We start from the raw sequence: 19,858 nt of genomic DNA, 5'->3' as shown, positions 1-19,858 counted from the left end.
CGCGAGTCGCACCGCATGAAACAAACGATCCTCGTCGTCATCCTCAAGTCGTCGACGACGATGATCAAGTATAATACACACACACATATATTAGGGTGCTTTTTTTTTGGACTATTTTTTTTTTCTACAAAAAAAGCTACAAAAAAAAAAATATTCAATAAATTTGTAGGAAATTTAATTATTTTTATTATTATTAATATTTTTTTTTTGTAGCTCTTGTCATTTACGAGATAGGGGCAAAAAAACAAGAATTTCATGAAAAAATTGGGTTTGGGTGGTCCGTACGACTTCACCGCAATGAGCACTTTTGTAGAGCATTTCATTCTGAAGAAAACCTACTGATGTCCTAGACTATACCATAGAATGCCTCTGAACTGTAGATGTTTTAAAGAAAAAAATTAAAGTTTACGTGTATTTTAAGCGGGAAATCTTTACATGCCTTGGGCGAGCACTTAATATTAATATTAAGGACTCAATCTTTCAGGGATTTTTTTTTGTTGTATTTCCAACAAAATTTCACGATGGGACCGAAAAAAAAATAGTCCAAAAAAGAGCACCCTGATATATATATATACATACAACATGGTTCGTGCAGAACTTAAAAAACGAAATCTTCTTCGGGGAATAATATTTACAATACAAGATGCGTAATGTGTGTTAGTAACGTGAATAATGCTAGCTTGCGTGTCAGAGTGTTGATTCTTCGGATAATTAATTGACAGCATGAGTAGATTCACGTTGACCAATCTAATACAGTTTGTTAACTGCAGCCAGAGCGATCTTGCATATAATTGCGAATAGAAAAATCGTGTCGAGACTCATCGTGCTTTATGAGAGTACAGTGGTTCGGAGTCGAGCAACAATAAAAGGCCAGACCTGTCCGGGACACCGTAACGTCAACATCATTCTATCGCTGCCGCATCATTGTCATTCGCTACACAGAAATAAACGTTAAGATATATACGGCGCACATTATCATCGAGTTTCAAATAACTTGTGAATAAAATATGAATTGCCAAAATAACAAGAAGAACGACAGCGATCGTTCATTACCGTGGTTTTTGCTAATCGTGGTCGTTGGATTAATAAACGGCTCATCGGGCTACACGGACAACGGAAAAACGGAAAATTCAACAATCATCGGAAACGACAATACTGGCAATGGAACGTTGTACTGTCCGGTCCTCAAACGACAACCGGCTCTGGACTTGAAGCAGGTGAAAAATCTTTCTAAATTATACACAGTTTGTTGGAAATGTCATTGGAAAAATTGTAATCGATTGAAATAGAATACCATAATTCAATTCCCTTCCATCTTATCGTGTTTCGTGAATAATTGCACATTGTGTATACCCACAGATAATGGGAAAATGGTACGCGGTCGAAGTCGTGAAGCATAAAATCGAACCACCTGCACCCGATGGCCGTAAAGACGACGCTCACCACGTTACGACTACGGTAAAGACTTGTCCCGTAGTGGAGCTGTGGCCGGACGATAATTACAATTCGAAGGGGAACAAATCGGAAGATAAATCAAGCGGCATCCGCATCCGATTATTATGGGTTGAAGACGCTGGGGATCTTGAATACTCCTTTAGCGTACCCGATCTAGGAAAGAATCCCGGCTTATGGCGTTCGGAAGGGCAGCAAAACGGTGATGTTTCGATTGTTCTTGCGTTTTCAGGCATCTTTCTTCGACATCGACGTCCGTTAATTTATTTTCAATATTTTTTTCAGGCACGCTGCTGACCCATAAATACGTCCAATTCGCCGGGTCGGTCCAAGTAATAAAGGCCACGGGATCACGGATGGTGCTGACTTTCTGCTCGACGCCGAGTCCCGCGGGAGCCGAGGAAACCCGTCAACTATTTTCCTTCATATTGTCCCGAGAACACAGACTCCAGGAAAGCTTCGCGATCGGGGTGCAAAATCTTTTAGCGAGACACGGGCTCACCGTCGAAAGCGTCAAGGAGACGTGCGTCAACGTTCCTGCAAACGATTATTCTAACGCCGATTTGTAGGAATTCCGAGACTACGGGAGCAATTTTATAATATTTAGGATGTACTTCGGATTTCGGTAGATCAAGCTTGATTGGAAATTCTGATAATAAACTGTCTTTTGCGGAGAAACCGAAACGTGATCAGCTGTTCAAAAGTACGAAATTATGAGCCTGAGGGTACATATTCGATTGATACAATATTCGTTCATTGCCAGAATTTGAAATAAGCAAAAACTTGAGATTTCGATCGTACTTGATCTATTGAAATTTCTTATTCAGGGTTCGTACGCTTTCTCGAATCTGAAATTTCCTGACTTTTCCAGGTACTGTAGCCTGAAAATAGGATTTTTCCAGTAATATTTCAAGAAATATAACCCTGAATAATGACAATTTTTTCACACATTAATACTAATACCTTCAGTGTTACCTAGTAAATATCTTACTATCTGACTATCAATTAAAAAAAAAAAAAAAAACAGTCACCGATTTTCCGTAAGAAAAAAACGAAAGAAAGTTTGGTATTAAGTAATATACACGGAATGTATGAGGTGGTGCGATGACACAAAATTTTAATTATATACAATTTTTTTTCTCGACATATCGATAGTAATTTGTATAAGAACGAGTTTATTTCTTCGACACATTCAAAATTCCAGTCTTATTTTCGAAATCCCCTGACTTTTCCGTGTTGTAAGAAATTTCCTGAGTTTTCCAAGTTTTCCTCGTTGTTTTAGGGACCTGCACGATTTAGGGTGTATACAAGAACACATGGATAAATGATCGTAACCGATTTGTATTCTAGACTTGTACAAATACGATTGCGAGTACATGACAATGATAATAATAATGATGATGATAATACTAGAGCTCGTTGAACGATGCGAGGACAGGGAGTGTTGCAGCCTAGGAATAACACGTGTGTGTGTGTGTGTTTGTGTAGATAATGACCGACCCACAACCGAATGTGCTTTTCCTACTCCAAACAGAGAGAATGAATGAATGAATGAATGAACGGATAAATTGGATGATTGGGAGCGAAAAGGTGCGTACGTGTACCTACGTAGAGTTGGGAAATTAGTTAATCATGCAGTTCGAAACCGTTCCTCGAATACCACTCGCCAATTACGACGCCTACTCAACCCGTATGAATGCTACAGTACGCGATTCGGCATTCAGAGCTTACAAATACCATTATATTTATACTTTTTGTCGAATCGGGTCGAGAATTCTAGCCCAAATTAGATTCTCATCTTTCTGTTCATCCAGTTTTACGAACGAGAAAAGAGAAGCCTTAGAGAGTCCACGCTCGCATTTCTCGAGTGAACTCCGTTTGAATACCAGCCGATTGGACACCAGTGTTATTGGATATCAAAAGTAAACGAAAGCTGTATTGGATATGAGATTTATTGGACACCAATATTTATTCGACGTAGCCCCGAGGGGTCATTCATAAATAACGTAATACAAATTTCATGGTTTCCGCCCTCCGCCACGAGTATTTACATTCGTGTGAGTCTACCCCCGCTTTTGTGACGTCACTCATTTGGCAATTTTTAATGTCGAACATTGTTAAAATAGCAACTCTAATATGATCATTATTTTTTAATATTTTCAAATAAAGTAAAAAATTTGTATATTCTCACCCAGACAGCACAAAACTTAAAGTCGTCTAAAGGATGTCTTATGCGCCATTTTCTGACGTCTATAAAGCCTCAAGGACATCTTTTAGGCATGACGATATCTTTTGGACATAGAGGTATCTTTTAGGCGTTAGAAAATGGTGCATAAAAGATCCTTCAGACGACTAAGTTTCGTGCTGCCTGGGCAGACAATAGATAAGTACTTAATTTTGTGTTGTTTTGGTTTATTTTCATTTTATTTTTGTGTCTGGCTTTCGAGCACAGAGTGGTATGTCCCTCTCTCTTTCAGGTTATATTTTGTATCTCCTAGGTGGAAATGAAATGCATCGAAGCTGGTAATAATGAATAAATAAATATTGTTTTTGGCCGAAAAAAAATTAATCATCCCGTGTCCGCGGACCTTCAAACCATTCCTTTATATTACTAACGTAGTCCGGACTTCATTATCTTTTTGTAAGGCGATGGCAAAAATTGGAAGTGTCAAAATCTTCTTCGTCCAACCATAGAGCAGCGTTGTCATTGTTTAGCAATGAGAGTCTTATATAATTTGCTTATTTTTAGTGACAAATAAATAACAGAACTAAAAGAAATTACCATCAACGAGTGAAAATAAGCGTCGAATGAAGGCGTTATCAGTCTTCAGGTTTATGAATATTATGTGTCTCCAAATATCGAAGTCAACGTATCACAAACGAAAAAAAAGGCTCAACAGCCCCATTCTATACACAATTCTGAACAAAAACACTCCAGTGTACTTTCATTTGATGGAGAAATAAATAAATGGCACGGATTCTACGAAATCGCAATGGTAAATTCGTCGAAGTAAAGTCCCATTTTCAGATGTCAAAGACGAGAATCTTTCGTTTTTCGCAAGCAGTCTGAAAATAGGACTCCACGGATTGAATTCACTCAAATAAAAAAACGTTAAATTCAGCACAAATTTCCACAAATTCGTGATGCAGAATGAGACCCAAGCTCGTTCGAACTCCCCGGCGTCCCAGAATTCCGTGAGTACTTTGAAGGCAGCGCTGCAGCAGCGACATTTGCGCGGCAAAACGAAACCGCCGTTGCGCTCGCGCTGTCTGACTAAGTTTTTGGAACTAATTTTTTATAACGAAAGCATATCGGTAACGGATTTACAAACGACATGTCGTGCATCAATGGTATTATACACTTACCGTTCAGCATTGGCACAATTGACACACTCAAACACGATCCGATACAGATTTACTCACCCGAAAGCAATCACTCCACGACGTGAAACAGCGGCGGACGGTAAGCGATCGTCTAGCCACTCACAATCAGTACAAACTACAGTGATATGAACACGAACGTACTAACCGACATAATCGTAATTGGTAGTTGGTAAACAAACCGAGAGACTCCTGAAACATGCGACCGACGCTGAGACCGATCTTCACACAATTCCAAATGGTTCGAACGGTCCGAAGCTCGAGCGACGTCTGCGAATGCGCTGCGTCGGCGGCCTGTCGCCAACTTCAGGCGGCATGTGACGTCACAAATCCACGCGCGAATGACGTTTGTAGGTTATTGCCGGAAAGTGAGGAAGAGAATAGTTTTGCATTTAGCTGTAAGGAGAAGAAGAATAAACGTCACTGGCAATCAGATTTCAAAATTTCTATTGTTCTTCTCCTTCTCTTTCCTGGGTTAGAGTGTTTGGATCAGCATTTGTTACTTCTTACATGGATATTGTTGTATCTTAGTCTTTTATTTATTTTTTTTTATCAACTTTAGGTTTGTTGCAAGCAGATAAGAAGACTTGAATCTCACGGCTTGACGATTTACTAATATGCAACGTAACATATTGAGGCCTCTGACAAATTGTTACATATCATCGTCGCAGAAACGATGCTACAGTAAGCAGCAGGTTCGGGTTCGATTTGCACCTAGTCCAACCGGTGAGTAATTGAACATGCGGCTGATAAACCGAGAAGTGCGTAAAATATGGCGCAGTTAAGCCGAGCGGTGCACTTTGCCGCCTGTGTTTTTGAATGATTACGTCTATCACGAACTATGCACATTGAACCAGGCACATGGAATCCGAAAGACAAACGGCGAGAAGACGTACCAATGCAACGGAATTCAAATTTTGAAGAAAACACTGAACATGAGAGATTTTGCTACCGTTTTCAGCCGAATAGGATATTCATGTACTTCTGTAAAACATGTAAAAAAACAAATGAGAATAAGATTTAAAAAAACCGAAAAATTCTTATTGGCAAGATTTACAGAATTTTTGAAACTTTGATTCAGTTAAAATTACTATATTCATGTATGTATCACAGTTGCTGTAAACACCAGTTTGACAATTAATAAATTTAATTTCAAATTAAATATATCAATTCCATGGCTTTAGCAATAATGTAAAACAAAGAATATAGAAAAGTCCCAATATTATATCGTTAAACAGGACACCTGCATCTCGGAGGTCTGCGAACAGCTCTATATAATTACCTGTTTGCCCGTTCTAACAACGGCAGTTTCATACTGCGGATCGAAGATACGGATCAAACGAGGTTGGTTCCAGATGCAATCAAAAAACTGCAGGATGATCTTCTCTGGGCAGGAATTATCCCTGACGAGGATCCGACGAGAGGCGGACCAAAAGGGCCATACCTCCAGTCAAAGCGCCTCGAGCTGTACAAGTACGCCTGATCACTAGTCAAGCGAGTAACTGAGACTGTCAGAAACGGCATTAAATCGCACACGGCTTATTTTTTTAAATTTAATTTGATCAATAACGGATTTATACCCAATACATAATTACAAAATTATTACGTGGGATAAAAGAATATAAATTCTAAGCATTGATTAAAAAAAATTAAATATATGATATGAATTATAATTGATAATACGTATTAGTATTCTGACATATATCAATATACAGTATGAAAAATAATTAGCCAATTTAACAAGCTTGTTTTGATTAATATTTATATATTTACTTTTGCATTTCATTTTCAAATGATGATATACTTGTTGAAAATAAATCAATGACTTCTAGGTTTTGATTCGCTATAACACTCGTTCCATAAACATAAAACTTTTCTCCAGCTTTACTTAAATTCAACAATGTGGTAAATATTATTTTGTTGATTCTAAATCTTCTTGATGGTATGTAAAAATCAAAATGCGATAAGCCTTATAACCATATGGGATTCTAGATCTTTGAATTTATGACACTTAAATCTCAATAGGTTTAAGTTTTTCGTTGCAGTAGTAGTGATGTTTGCGATATGTTTTTTAAACTCAAGATGAGACTGCAATGCAATCCGAAGATCTTCAATTTCCTTTACTTTCTCTATTTTTTCTTCATAAATAATGATATTGTTGCTCATTTAATGAGTATGCAATTCTTTTAATTTACACAAACCTTGGATTAAAGATCATTATATTTTCTAGTGACCATTTCTTGTTAACTTCAATATCTTTATGCAACTTATTATTATCATCAATGTTTCTACTACTTTTATAAACTTTCCTTATGTTCCAGTGAGCAGGTCGAGACTCTTCTGAAAAACGGATCCGCCTACAGGTGTTTCTGTACTGATCGCAGGCTAGATCTTCTGAGACGTGAGGCGCTTAGGCTCAGACAGATTCCAAGGTACGACAATAAATGTCGCCACCTTGCCAAGGAGGATTTGGCAGAGAAATTGAGAAGAGAAGAGCCCTACTGCATCAGGTTCAAGCTCGTCGGGAATATTAATTCCTTCGACGACCTTGTTTACGGGCCTACGAGTTACGACGTGGCGCAAAACGAAGGGGATCCGGTAATCATCAAGTCCGACAAGTATCCAACTTACCACTTCGCCAACGTGGTGGACGATCACTTCATGGAGATATCGCACGTCCTGCGTGGTGTTGAGTGGCTCATGTCGACGCAGAAGCATATATTGATGTATCGGTGTGTGTGTTCGCTTCCTACTCATAAATGCTCGACAATGACTGGTTTTTGTCGGATTTTTCAGGGCTTTCGGATGGACGCCGCCGCTGTTCGCACATCTTCCACTGATCCTCAATCCAGACGGTTCGAAACTGTCCAAAAGACAGGGGGACATAAGGGTCGAGAACTATAGACAGAGTGGAATATTCCCACTTGCTTTGCTCAACTTCATAACTCATGCTGGCGGTGGTTTCAACAGGACACACGGTAGGGAGCAGCGATGCTACAGCTACGGGGAGCTGATAAAGCAGGTGATTTGATTCGCTTTTGCAAAGGAAAACAGAAGAAGGAGGCGAATTGTTGACTAACTTTGAAGTTACTCGCTTTTTTACCTTCTTGCTCTTCTTTTTCCAGAGAAATATCTAGAGAAAAAGGAGAATGAAGGGGGTTATTTTGCTAATTTAATTTTGGATTTGATAGATTTAGTAGTTTCAGGTGTTTCTGAAATGACTAAATAAAAGAATAAAAACATTAAATTTGATGATGTTGTATGAGCTTGAAACGCATTCAAGTGGAAAGTTCTTAGCCAGATTAACCACTTGTTTTATTTTGTATGAAGTTCGATTTGTCTGCTGTGAATGTCAACTCCTGCAAACTGCTACCCGAGAAGCTATTGGAGTTCAATAAGCTGGAGATATCGCAGCTCCTTGAGGAGGAGAACAACGCAAAGTTCCTTATCAACAAAGTCGTTAGGCTGGTCAGTGACGCGTTTCCCGACAGGTAAGAGCTCTCTGTCCGTCATTGAAACTGTTCTGTGAGTTTAAATATTCCATGCTCGATATTTGATCGCCAGATCGAAGGACGGCACTCTGCAGCTGGACGAGAATCACGTTCACGATGTTCTCAATTGGGCCAAGAATAGGATATCAAAACTTGAAGACCTAGTCAGCGGTGAGCTGGCTTTTCTATGGGTGGTTCCTCCCCCCTCGACTTCAGCCATTAGCCAAAGCCCCACCGAATATTTGAGTAAAAAAATTCAAAAATAGATACATATACGTACGAGTCTCTGCTGCTGATCATGTAATAAATAAATCGATTCTTACCAGGAATACTGGAGGAGTTTGATAGGCAGCTAGCTTCCAAAGACGCGGATTTCTTCCGAAAAGAGAGTCTGAAACACTGGTTGAGGAATTTCGCTGACACAAACGATATTCCGTTTGAAAAATTCATGAGATTATTGCGCAGCGTCCTAAGCGGCTTGAAGGTAAGACTCGTCATGACGCTTTGATTAGCAGTTTTAAACAGTCTGGTCATTCTTTCGAAATAGGAGGGTCCAAGCGTGGCTGAGATGATTGAGATTTTAGGCCAGAACGCGACTCTGGATCGCGTGAAACGAGCTCTTTCCTAGAAAACAAAAAAGAGGACTCAAGCAGATTTTGTGTACATAATATTATCGATGGTTGTACAGATTTCGAATAATTGTTAATGCTGTTTTTATCGTAAGTAGAAAAAAGAAATACAAAATCAAATGACAAAATAAACCTTTTGTAAATATACTTAACTGCGCACTTCTGCCCAAAGAATTTTATAGACACACTCGCATGAATTTCATGTTTTCACTTGAAAAAAAGCCGGTGAAATGAATAATTAAAAATAAAAAAACCATTATACCAGCTTAAATATAACATTGAATTTTTTTCTTTGGTACTTCTTGTTCTCGTTGTACCTATTAATCTTATGCCACTTTAGTCTCCTAGCACTAGTCCTCGATTTACTTGTAGTTTTCATTTTCCGTCGACGATCCGAGGGTAAAATTATTGACTCACATGGAACGTGGACGGTTTTTTCTTTTCTATTTTTTAACACACTTTGGCTGAGCTGTAACAGTAAGCAATAGGAAAATAAGCGTTTCATTAACAACAAAATAGAGTTTGAAATGTCAAGAAGTTTATTATTATTATCATTCAACCTTTGGTATAATGTAACTGTTGTATGTACCAGCTCAATCGTTATATCGATTGATGTGCGAATAAGAATAATAAGAATAACAACAGTTGTAATAATAATAACACTAGGAACAAGAAAAATCGTGCGTATTTATAATATCATAGCATAGCTCGATATAGTATTAAAAGATATTGCCGGAAGAGTTCGAATCTAAATTCACTGTACAAATACAGTTTCTGTCAACGCATAAATATATCTGAAGAAGTAGCCAGGATTAAGAAGAAGGATCGACGAGTCGCTCGTTTATCGGTAAGCTGCCGCAAAAAGATCGTGGAGTGGCGAAAATCGAAATCGAGCGACACGACGGTCATTCTTTCACGTACTGAACACGGACAGCGACGACTGGTTAGCGCATTGAATGTTGTTATTATTATTATAAGACAATAGAAAAGAAACTACATTTAAGTGTTGGGACATAAAAAAAAAAGAGAAAAAATACAATACTGTTACACAAAAATTTGTGAAGTTTTAGCTTAAAATTATATGTATATAGGTATAATACAAGTGTACATTATCTATGTTGTAAAAATAATTTAAAACAATAGGTATTTCAATGGCCCGAGGATCATGTACTTTTTTTAGTCCTTGCTTTTAGCTCTGAAATTCAGACATAGAAACGACGAATGAAATGTTATTACTAGTAATGACAATACATAACTTGTGCAAAAGAGAAACAAGTATGTATTTATCTATTCTGTGAGATATTTATCGAGGAATAAATCGTCGATTGTATTTGTTCCGTTTTGTTAAAGTTTCTTGGACCCAAGTTATTGCAGAACTCTTGCATACTACAAAGTCAATCTCTTCGCATGATAATAAAAAAACTTCAACAAGGTTTTGTATTTTATTCCTCGTCGTTTGCAGCTCGAAACAACATGGATAATATTTATTATCTATGAACAGGATGCTGAATTAGGACGCGAGAAGAGAAAACACAAGGACGAATTTTAAGAATACGGCAGGTAATCGATGATGATGATGTCGATGATTGTATCGGGACCGTTAAAGAGAATAATTCTAATTATATTGCAGCAATGTGCTGAGTGGCGCATGTTATTTTTTTTATTTTTTCAATTTCTTGTTTAAGATTTATTAATACATGATTTAGATCAGGCATTCTGTGTATATTAATTACCTAGATCATTGTACGCATATATATATTGGTAAGATTTTCTTTTTTTGTTTTTCTTTCTTTTATCACAGAATTTCTTTTCAAATTTAAAGTATATCGTGTATAGTCGCTATATTTATTTATTTATTTATTTATTTATTTATTTATTTACGAACCGGCTATATAAATATGTCGTTAATATCTATTCCCCCCCCCCCCCCCCCCCCCAATATTTTCTTTATTTTTCTTCAATGTAATCTGTGAATAGGGTATGTAATTTTAAGTCAATATATTTAAATACAATGTAGAATATATTATGTATATATGTTTTGGAATGAGTGATTGAAACCCTTGTTATGCATAAGTTTTATATTATATATGTATGCATGAAGATTTGTTCTCAACTTTGAAGGGTGTCTATTCGTTTCCTTGTATATTATTCTCTTTGAACAACAGCTATCCGTGCTACGTATTATTGTAATTAGAGCAATAAATTTTCACGATTAACGCAGAAGATTTTAGAAATTTCTGTGCAAGTAATAATTATCATCGATTAATAATGACGATAGTAAGAAGAATAATAATAAATTACAATTACTATTTCGTTATAATAAGATTCCGCGGTATAATTAATAATGTAATAACTATGAATGTACGATTATTACGTGTAAACCAGTCGATAGATACAAACTATTGCTTATAGATTTAGAATATAACTTCGATTAGTTTTAATTTGTTTTATTAAATATTAATATTATTATTACATTAATTATTTTTTTTCTTCCTTTTCTTGTCCAGATATATTATGTACGTATGTAATATTTCTTGGATTTATATTATTAGATTAATTTTTATTATACGGTTAAATATTAATTATTTATTTATTTTATATAACAGTGGTTCATCATTCATCATTTATCGCATAGATAAAGGTACAAGTATAATTTTTAAACTTTGTATTATTATTGTTATTATATTATGTATGTAGGTCGTTTAAGAAACAGTCTGAGAGATGTGTGCTATTATTATTATTATTAGTATTATTATTATTATTATTAATAATAATAATAATCAATATTAGTAGTTTTCAGAAAGGAATAGTTTTCTTTCTTCTTCTCCTTCTTCATTTTTTTTTTGTTTGTTTCATTCTCGTTTTTTGGCGGTTTTATAGCTTGTTTTTTCATTGTAATGATAGGTATCGAGGTACACATTGATAATAATACAGAGTATAATATAGAAAAATTTACATTTTTACATTAATTTTAGGTATGCTGTGTGTATAGTATAGATAGATAAATAAAGGTATATACATGTACTCGTGTATCATACATCGTAGTGATGAAGGCAAGAGATATATTTTATTGCCTCGAGGAGGCTTCTCCGTTAGAAGAGGAGAGAAAGAGGAAAGTGCGCCGCTGATTATCGACAAATTTTACAACTTGAACGAAGTATTATTGTTATTATCATTTCCTGTTTTTCATTTACTTATTTAATTCTTTATTTATTCATCATCTACTCGAGGATACCAAATCTTTTGCACGTGTATAATTAAATTATCGGTTTAAAATATCCCCTGACTTAAGCGGGTACCTAAGCCTTGAGCTCAATAAAATGTTAATACTTTTCAGAACGGTATAGCATTAACGGACATGTATGGATACAAGTATGAAAAATACGGTTAAAATCCCCGACTTGCTTCAATTTGAATAGAAGGTTTACTGTAGCATCAAAATTTTGGAAGTTGTAGCCACTAAAGTACTGGTCGGTGAAAACCTGTGCTGAAATCTGCGATCACGATCTCGGCCGAACAGAGTATATGAAATAAAAAAATTTGGGCTTTTTTTGACAGTCAAGGTATCCTTTAGACTTCCGTGCAACAGATTTTTGATAAATTGAAATTTGGCAGAGATATAAAATTTAGGACTAAAAAAAATCCGTTTCCTAGTTTTCAAGTAACATTTTAACCTGTATTTAAGAAACGAAACAACGAATCACAAGTCTGCCTCACAAAAATCTAGTTCGTAATGACATAAAGCTACAGTGCAAATTTCAGGCTGATCGGACGAACCGTTCTGAAGTAATTGTGGTCGGAGTTATGAAAACTCATACATGAGTATGTTGAAACCTAGAAATCTAGAACAAAAATAATTGAAAATCTAACAAAAATAATTTCGAGGCTTAGACACCCCCTTAACTTTCGTTTTGGTTCTCGTTTCACGATTTCAGTAAGCAATTGTGTATAAATTCGATTATTCTTTATTATTTTTACTCTCAGCAGCGCAAATAAATGTATTTTTTCGTTCAGCTGTTTCACTTTAACATGCAAGCGTAGCATTCGTTCAACGTCAAGAACCGCGAGTTTATTTCGGTTGTTGTCTTTCTTTTTTATATACCAACTTTATCTTTTTATCGTCGAAGAGAATACTGATAATTATTGCGCCATATCGTTCAATTGCTTATTTGTGTATATATATATATATTCGACCATTTTTTTTTTCCTTTTTGAGTGAAGTTCATCAAGAGATTATTTCTTTCCTATTTTTACATTCCGTTGCATCCCGTCTCAACTCTTCTCTGTATATTTTCATTATTTGGTTCTTTGCCGCGTATAACGGATAATACTTTACGCCTTGAAGAAAACGGCAGTGCGCACGTTACGGTTAATTATAAGTCCAACTATTCTTCTACTTCTTCTCCTAGTAATCATTAAAAATAATAATAATAAGAATGTTAAACAACTAATAAATAATATTAAATACTTTACGTAACTTTAATCTCCTTATGCCTAGTAATTTTTTTTTCGATACCGTCGAAGGGACTGGTAGGCGTGTGACGCAGGTATTCGTAGCTACTCGCTACAAATTCCTCGTACTCTGTAGCAATTAAAAACAGTTTACAATGTAGGTATAGGTTTGTAAATATTACATTTTATCTATATAACATTGTAGAAGTCGGGAAGATTCAAGGTTTAGCGTACATTACGTAATATTAATTTACTTTATGATTAGTTTTTTGCTTTCTCATTATCGCTGTCTCACACTTCGTCGTCTCTCAGTTTTTACGATACCTTTTGTGAGCTTCGAATACTGTGATATTGGTACGCGTTATCTTATATTCAATAAAGAAACGAAATATAAAGAGAAAACAATAACGCGGGTGGAAGAATGATATCGATATCGAAAGAGATTCGTTCGTCTGATTATTATACGTATATATATTTATTATTATAAATAGAGAATGAGATCAATGTTAATTTTTTTTTTGTTACTACTGTTTCGACGCGTATTTTATCATCTTCATAAATTGAGATTGCACACACTTATTCTAATATTATATTCATTTAAATCTGTATGATAGAAGTTTTTTTGTATTTTTATCATCATCTTCTTCTTCTTCAATCCTTCTTCTTCTCCGCAAATACGATTTTTACTCGAAGAGAACAATGCGTTTGTCTTCGACTTCTTCATTGCCAGATTCCAGCAGGAATTGCTCTAAAGAACTTTCTGATATCTTTTGTACGGTTTTTGCAAATTTTTTCCATTGTAGTTGCAAAATAAAAAAGATAGTGTCACACGGCAAAGTGTGGAAAAATGAATTGTTCGATCAACAATGTCTTTTTTTCTCTTCATTTTCACGCTTAAATGCCGTACTCACTTTTGTCGTCGTCGTCGTTATTGATTGAACTTAATAGTAATGGTAAGCGAGGTAAAATATGTAAATCATTATCGAAGAAGAGAGTTCAAGATCATAGGCATACGAATTTCCCTTTATCCTTTCCTTCTTTGACCATGATCATAATCATTATTATATATTAGCTTAAATATATAGTGCTTGAAATAAATACCTGTCGGTTTTTTTTTTGGCTCCTTTCCATTTTTTGTTTCTTTGGTTCCCACGTCGGAAAATACTAATAATATTTCCCATTTATTAGAAAGAAAAGTAGCGGTTTCCTTTTTCTACTTCTTTGTCTCATCTTTTCCATCACCTTATCTTTGGTATTTTGTTTTCGTGATTGCAAGTTCCTCTTTTTCTCGATTTAACACTTCGAATTTCGTTACAATCGTAATGAATGTTTCCACTCCAACTAAGAGATCCTCAGTTTATTCGTTAGTTCCTGATTCGATCGCCAAGTACGAGACAAATCGAGTATGACGACGACGACGACAATACCGAAATCTACTAATTATTAAGGTCGTTGATGGCCTGTAGAATTCGCTTGACGTGTCCGACTTTGGTAATGCCGAGCTCTTTGAGATCCCTTCTGGCCAAGGTGAGCAATTCCTTACCTCTGATGTCGTGCGACATGAAATTCTCAGCATATTCGCCAAGCTGAAGACTCTCCAGCCACGAGCAAACCTCGGGCACGTTCCAAGTTGTCGCTTGATCGCGAGCCGGCGCCGACCCGCCGGGATGATTTCCCGAACCCCATCCTGTCCGGCGAAACTTTAACCAGAACAATCCTCGGTGACGATTCTTTTTATCACCCTGTGGAGCCAGATTTACAGACGGAGAAGAGCGTTAACGGCGTTCTTGTTAGCTTTGTTAGTTCTATTTGTTACAGTAAAGGAAAAGGGGGCGGGGGGTGGGGGGTGGTGGTACAGCTTGGACAGTCTAAAATCATACCTATTTTTAGGAGTTTTTTTTTAAAGAAAACAAAACACTTGGAGCAATTTGCGTTTGAGGGCTTTATTATTTATTGTTTCAAGACCATTTTAGAATTTGTTCATTGAAATTAATAACAACATGGCGAATATAAGTAGCGAACGACTCTGAATTCAAGGGTTTTTGGGGTGGTGACATCCTGACATCACTGTCCAATTTGTGATAAATGAAAAAAAAAGTTTTGCAAATATACACGATTACGGATAAAAAATTCTATTATTCGAACAAAAACTTGTTACACAAATTTGAATGACAAAATTTTGGAATTGAAATTCAAAAATCTAGTTAAGAGCTGGAATCGATAAGTAAGTTTTAAGGATTGTGTAAAAACATAGTGATCGGATAAAAGTTGATCGAGATATATGCGCTACCGGATTGAAAACGTGGTCGTCCACTACTTATATTCACCATGCCACCATTTTGTTATTAATTTCAATGAAAAATTTTAAAATGTTCTTGAAAATATAAATAATAAAGCCCTCAAACTCAATTGCTCTAATTGTTTTTATTTTCTTTAAAAAAAAACTCCTAAAAATAGGTATGATTTTAGACTGTCCAGGCTATACCCCCCTCCCATCCCCCTAACGGAGGCAAAGTCCACCATCCAAAGGTTGTTACCAATCTTAGGTCTCTATAATCGAAATTGTACAATGATATTTCACATTCTCTAATCGTTATCACAAAGAAATACGAACAGAATTTACAATCGTTACGTAATCATGAGTATCGATACCGAATTGCAAGTTTCAGATTTTCAATGGAATTTCCAGATTTTATCAGGTCTGTAACAACCCCGATGTGTTTAATTTTCAGCAAACCTGATCGTTGGTCAAAATTTCGATCAGCGCGATTTGCAGAGAGATCGAAATGTCGACCGTAAGCTGGTTCGCTGAAAATTGGGGAGTCCAGCCACAAGCTTGTTACATTTCTAGGCACGTTAGGCGTGTATTAGTATTAGACAGAGATCTTCAACTGAGCGTGCCATCTTTGGTGAACGGTTCATTCTTCATCCAAAAAAATGGAATCGATATTGAAACACGAATTTCACAAATAATAATATGATAAACGAAAGGATTGGACAAGGAATATTTGTTCACCAAAGAAGCCATTGTGCAATCATAAGCATGCGAACATGCTGTGGAGCAGTTTTTTTTCTCATTTCCCTGCGACTTTCGTTTTCCCTTTTTGTATTTAGTGATAAAAATACCAAATATTAAATAAAATTAGCCAAAGTAGCAAAGTATACTGAGCGTAATGAGTTGTAAATATGCACGACTAGCAAGCAAATCAAGAAAAAAAACAGAAAATTAAGCAACGAACCAACCGGTTTATACTGCTGATATCGTTACACATTCAATTATATATCCTATGTACATACATACACACATACATTGTACATATTATAGTATATACATATATAATTAGATACTATAAATTTGATGAAAAGCGTATTACCAGCAACGGAATTGAGTACTCAGTCAATCCGAAACAAAAGCACAGGACAATTTATTAATTATAATGATAATAATAGTAGTGGCGATGATAATAATAACCATGATTATACTAATAATAATAATAGTAATAATAACAGTAGTAATACTAAAAATACGATGGTGTTTTACACAAGAAAACAATGCGTGTGGGACGATTTTGTGAGGCTATAAAAGACATGTCGTGACGGCGAAACAACGACTAATGATAATATGATAAAAATAACGATACTAACAATTTATTCATTTTTACATTAATGATAAATTTTTGATATAGTTTTGTTAATGAGAATTTTGTGTGTACTTTAGAAAGCTCTACGGGGAGCAAATATAATTCAGAAATCGACGAGTCGCAGTTGAACAAGTTCCTGCTTTATATATTGATAAAAATACATATCGTGTGTTTGAAAAGTTTCGCAGCTCTAAAATAAACTTCCTAAATTTGTATAAAAATTATTAACGATTTTTTCAATATCAATCGCAGTTGATTGTAACGCTTTAGGTGAATTTTTTCACAATTTGTAAGCAATTATTTATCGGTTTGAAGACCCAATTACTTATTTTTTATAAAAAGAAAATTGTAATTTTCGATCTCATAAACTGTTTTTTTTTTCTCGGCGCAGAAAATTAAATGCAATCAGAAAACAAGCGACAAGTGTACGAATTTCAATGATAAAAAATTTACAAACAGATATAACTTAATTGTAGGGTTTGAAGAAAATGTGTGCGTGTGTGATATAAAAAGATGTAGGTAAATATTTACCCTGGAAAGAACAAACATGTATTAGATGAAAATAATGTGAATGAATTGTACCTGTTCGTCAGCCTGCAGATGATGAAGGTACACGAGACCTGTGCCAGATTCGTCAAAGACACATTTCCTCAGTTCTTGTTCCATGCCAGCCAATGAAGCAGACAATTTGCTCTCCAAGTCTTCTCTCAGTCTCTGGGATTGAAAATTGAATCAAGAATGACGCGACAAACAAAAAGAGATAATTCGCGAAATGGGGTGGAGAGAAGAATTGGGTAAATTTCTCACCAAATTATGCGCTTTGTCCCTGAGCAGCTCACAAGAGTCTTCGTAAAGCTGTCGAGCGCTAGAAACGAGCTCCGTGACGACGGGCCTCAAGTCTGGCTGAAATTCAGATGCAAACGGTCCGTCTCGTTGTGTTCGAAAAATTAAAATTAAAAAGTTGATTATTCGTAAAGTGCGCCTTTTCGGTGTAAAACACGACCGAAAGGGCGTATACTTTACGGATACTCGAATAAAAACTGTTGTTCGCGCCTCGGCCGTAAGGTTTTCTATTCAAATTCGACATATACAGACCCCTTGGATAATCTTTCCGCCAGGATGAACGTTTTCCAAACTGAGCGCCGTCCTTGCCGCTACTTGATACAAGTCCGGCTCGAGACTGGGATGCGAGATGATGAGGAGCTTGACCCACTTGACAAGGGTCGTCACTGTCTCAATAAACGACAGCAGCACGCCCATTTCCTCCTCGTTTAGGTTCGACGGCTTGGCGTCCACCTGCGACGACGGAGTTTGTGAACCGCCCGACAAAGTCGACGTCGACTGCGATGTCGATGTCGAGGTTGAGCTTCGCTGCTTCTCCTCCCAGGTTCGCAAAGACGTTTCTAGTGCCTGAAAGAAGAGGATTAAAATTCCAGTTGAAATGATAAGAAGGGTGGAAAATATTGAATCAAATTTAGTCACAGCTAGTATGAATTCTGAGCATGGAGGCTCAATCGGCTTGTTTTTTACATCCAAAAGATGGGGGATTTAGGCAACTTTATTCATTAAGTCTCACTCTGTTTCTGTACAGCATTTGCATCCGATTTTTGTGTATTATCCTGATCATTCCCGGTGGCTGAATCCAGGCCTCGCCGTCGACTTGAATTGGCACTCCTTCCTCGCCGAGTATGTTTATCTGAACTGTCTGACACTGCGCTATCCTGTGATGCTGTAGATTGATCAGACGTGAGGCAGCCATTTGTACGGATCCGAAGACAGCGACGACTTCGAGTATCCTGTCATCAAAGGACGGTGCCAGGAAAAGATCACCCTCCTTAGTACCACCCCAGAAATTCGTCCCTCCCATAAAACTGTGCGAAAAAGAGTTTTTTTTTGGCGTCGTTGTTGTTTAAAAATAATATCGAAAACAAGGAAATAGGTGTTTCGATAAAACGGCAAAAACAACTACCTCGGTATGTTTAGAACTACGATGCCTTGCAGCGAGGGAAGTGGTATTCTCTGCCCGTCGCATTCGAGCTGCACACGCTGCTCGAGATTCTTGTAAGTCTTCTGCAGCCACTGTTTAGATCCGAGAACGCCATACCACATGTAGTTCTTTGCGCGAGATCTACACTTCTCGGGATGTTCCTCACGCTTGTGGTGAAAGTCTAGACTTATTTTAGCGTCTATACCAATGCCAAAATAGTTGTTCATCACACAGCGCTCATAGTAGCCTTCCCTGTGTTTTTTTTAGAACCGTTTTATGGTCAATTTTACTGCATAAAAATTGCATCAACGAGAGTTTTAACACGATAAATCAAATTTCAACAAAATTTCTTACAGCAAAGTCTCGTCCGGATCCATGAGAGGGGAAACAGCGGCGCAAAGCGCGTCTGCATTGGCGAGAAGCGCTTGGCTGATCAGTCCGGCACCTCTGCTGACATCTGGAAGTATCAGAAGATCATTTTCATGTTAGAATTGGTCGATTACGACCCATACCAAAAGGTCATTCGCTGGAGGAAGTCATATATTCAACGATTGAAAATCGAATTGATAATTAAAAGAAATTGGACGATTAAAATGTTCTTAGAAATAATAGGAAATCAATTGAGCCAAAAACTGCAATTATTGGGAATCGTTGCAAATCACTTGAAAACATGATTGATTTCTAATTTACAAAATATTTCCCATTAATTTTATATAATTTCCCAAAGTTCTAGGTAATTTTCAGGGATTCGTTGTGATTCTATCCCATCCATAAAATACTGAACATAGCCTAGAACGCTCGGAAATCATTAGAAATTAATGGAAA

The 19,858-nt window shown here is 36.5% G+C and overlaps 3 protein-coding genes across 17 annotated transcripts in view; 2 read left to right on the top strand and 1 right to left on the bottom strand.

Annotated features, from left to right (window-relative positions):
- The first annotated feature begins 21 nt into the window (after positions 1–21).
- On the top strand, positions 22–2,596 carry LOC107223041. Of its 2 annotated transcripts, XM_046740686.1 has the most exons (4): positions 22–68; positions 771–1,217; positions 1,360–1,654; positions 1,738–2,596. In XM_046740686.1, the coding sequence occupies exons 2-4, from the start codon at positions 1,008–1,010 to the stop codon at positions 2,019–2,021; spliced, it is 789 nt and encodes a 262-aa protein (XP_046596642.1). In that variant the 5' UTR covers positions 22–68; positions 771–1,007; the 3' UTR covers positions 2,022–2,596. The 2 variants fall into 2 exon arrangements, with proteins under 2 accessions (XP_046596642.1, XP_015518095.1); XM_015662609.2 differs by lacking the exon at positions 22–68 and having other exon boundaries at positions 723–1,217.
- A 2,524-nt stretch (positions 2,597–5,120) lies between these two features.
- On the top strand, positions 5,121–9,805 carry LOC107223037 (probable glutamate--tRNA ligase, mitochondrial). Of its 4 annotated transcripts, none has more exons than XM_015662605.2 (9): positions 5,121–5,307; positions 5,396–5,559; positions 6,072–6,306; positions 7,155–7,565; positions 7,630–7,855; positions 8,164–8,324; positions 8,398–8,495; positions 8,651–8,808; positions 8,872–9,805. In XM_015662605.2, the coding sequence occupies exons 2-9, from the start codon at positions 5,451–5,453 to the stop codon at positions 8,950–8,952; spliced, it is 1,479 nt and encodes a 492-aa protein (XP_015518091.1). In that variant the 5' UTR covers positions 5,121–5,307; positions 5,396–5,450; the 3' UTR covers positions 8,953–9,805. The 4 variants fall into 4 exon arrangements, with proteins under 4 accessions (XP_015518091.1, XP_015518089.1, XP_046596634.1 ...); XM_015662603.2 differs by having other exon boundaries at positions 5,123–5,307; positions 8,398–8,570; XM_046740678.1 differs by having other exon boundaries at positions 5,133–5,201; positions 8,398–8,570.
- LOC107223033 (diacylglycerol kinase eta) overlaps positions 9,210–19,858 on the bottom strand; it is a 34,032-nt gene continuing 23,383 nt past the window's right edge. For 9 of the 11 annotated variants that reach the window (XM_046740669.1, XM_046740668.1, XM_046740665.1 and 6 more), the window contains 7 exons: positions 19,388–19,490; positions 19,016–19,285; positions 18,623–18,917; positions 18,142–18,456; positions 17,854–17,949; positions 17,629–17,760; positions 14,436–15,147 (listed from right to left, as the gene is read on the bottom strand). In XM_046740669.1, the coding sequence (XP_046596625.1) occupies positions 14,842–15,147; positions 17,629–17,760; positions 17,854–17,949; positions 18,142–18,456; positions 18,623–18,917; positions 19,016–19,285; positions 19,388–19,490 (1,517 nt within the window). In that variant the 3' untranslated portion in view covers positions 14,436–14,841. Of the gene's footprint in view, positions 9,423–14,435; positions 15,148–17,628; positions 17,761–17,853; positions 17,950–18,141; positions 18,457–18,622; positions 18,918–19,015; positions 19,286–19,387; positions 19,491–19,858 lie in introns of those variants that run through there. The other 2 variants (XM_046740672.1, XM_046740671.1) reach the window with 2 other exon arrangements.

The sequence above is a fragment of the Neodiprion lecontei genome, chromosome 5 (assembly GCF_021901455.1).
Source record: "Neodiprion lecontei isolate iyNeoLeco1 chromosome 5, iyNeoLeco1.1, whole genome shotgun sequence".
Taxonomy (NCBI): Eukaryota; Metazoa; Arthropoda; class Insecta; order Hymenoptera; family Diprionidae; genus Neodiprion; species Neodiprion lecontei.
Note: the sequence above shows the minus strand (reverse complement) of the source record. Positions and strands in the feature narration are given on the sequence as shown.

Coding starts and splice junctions, on each gene's coding strand:
- LOC107223041 (XM_046740686.1), top strand. CDS start 1,008: ATGAATTGCCAAAATAACAAGAAGAACGACAGCGATCGTTCATTACCG. Junction 1,218..1,359: donor CGGCTCTGGACTTGAAGCAG/GTGAAAAATCTT, acceptor GTATACCCACAG/ATAATGGGAAAATGGTACGC. Junction 1,655..1,737: donor TTCGGAAGGGCAGCAAAACG/GTGATGTTTCGA, acceptor TATTTTTTTCAG/GCACGCTGCTGACCCATAAA.
- LOC107223037 (XM_015662603.2), top strand. CDS start 5,451: ATGCAACGTAACATATTGAGGCCTCTGACAAATTGTTACATATCATCG. Junction 6,307..7,154: donor AAGCGCCTCGAGCTGTACAA/GTACGCCTGATC, acceptor CTTATGTTCCAG/TGAGCAGGTCGAGACTCTTC. Junction 7,566..7,629: donor AAGCATATATTGATGTATCG/GTGTGTGTGTTC, acceptor CGGATTTTTCAG/GGCTTTCGGATGGACGCCGC.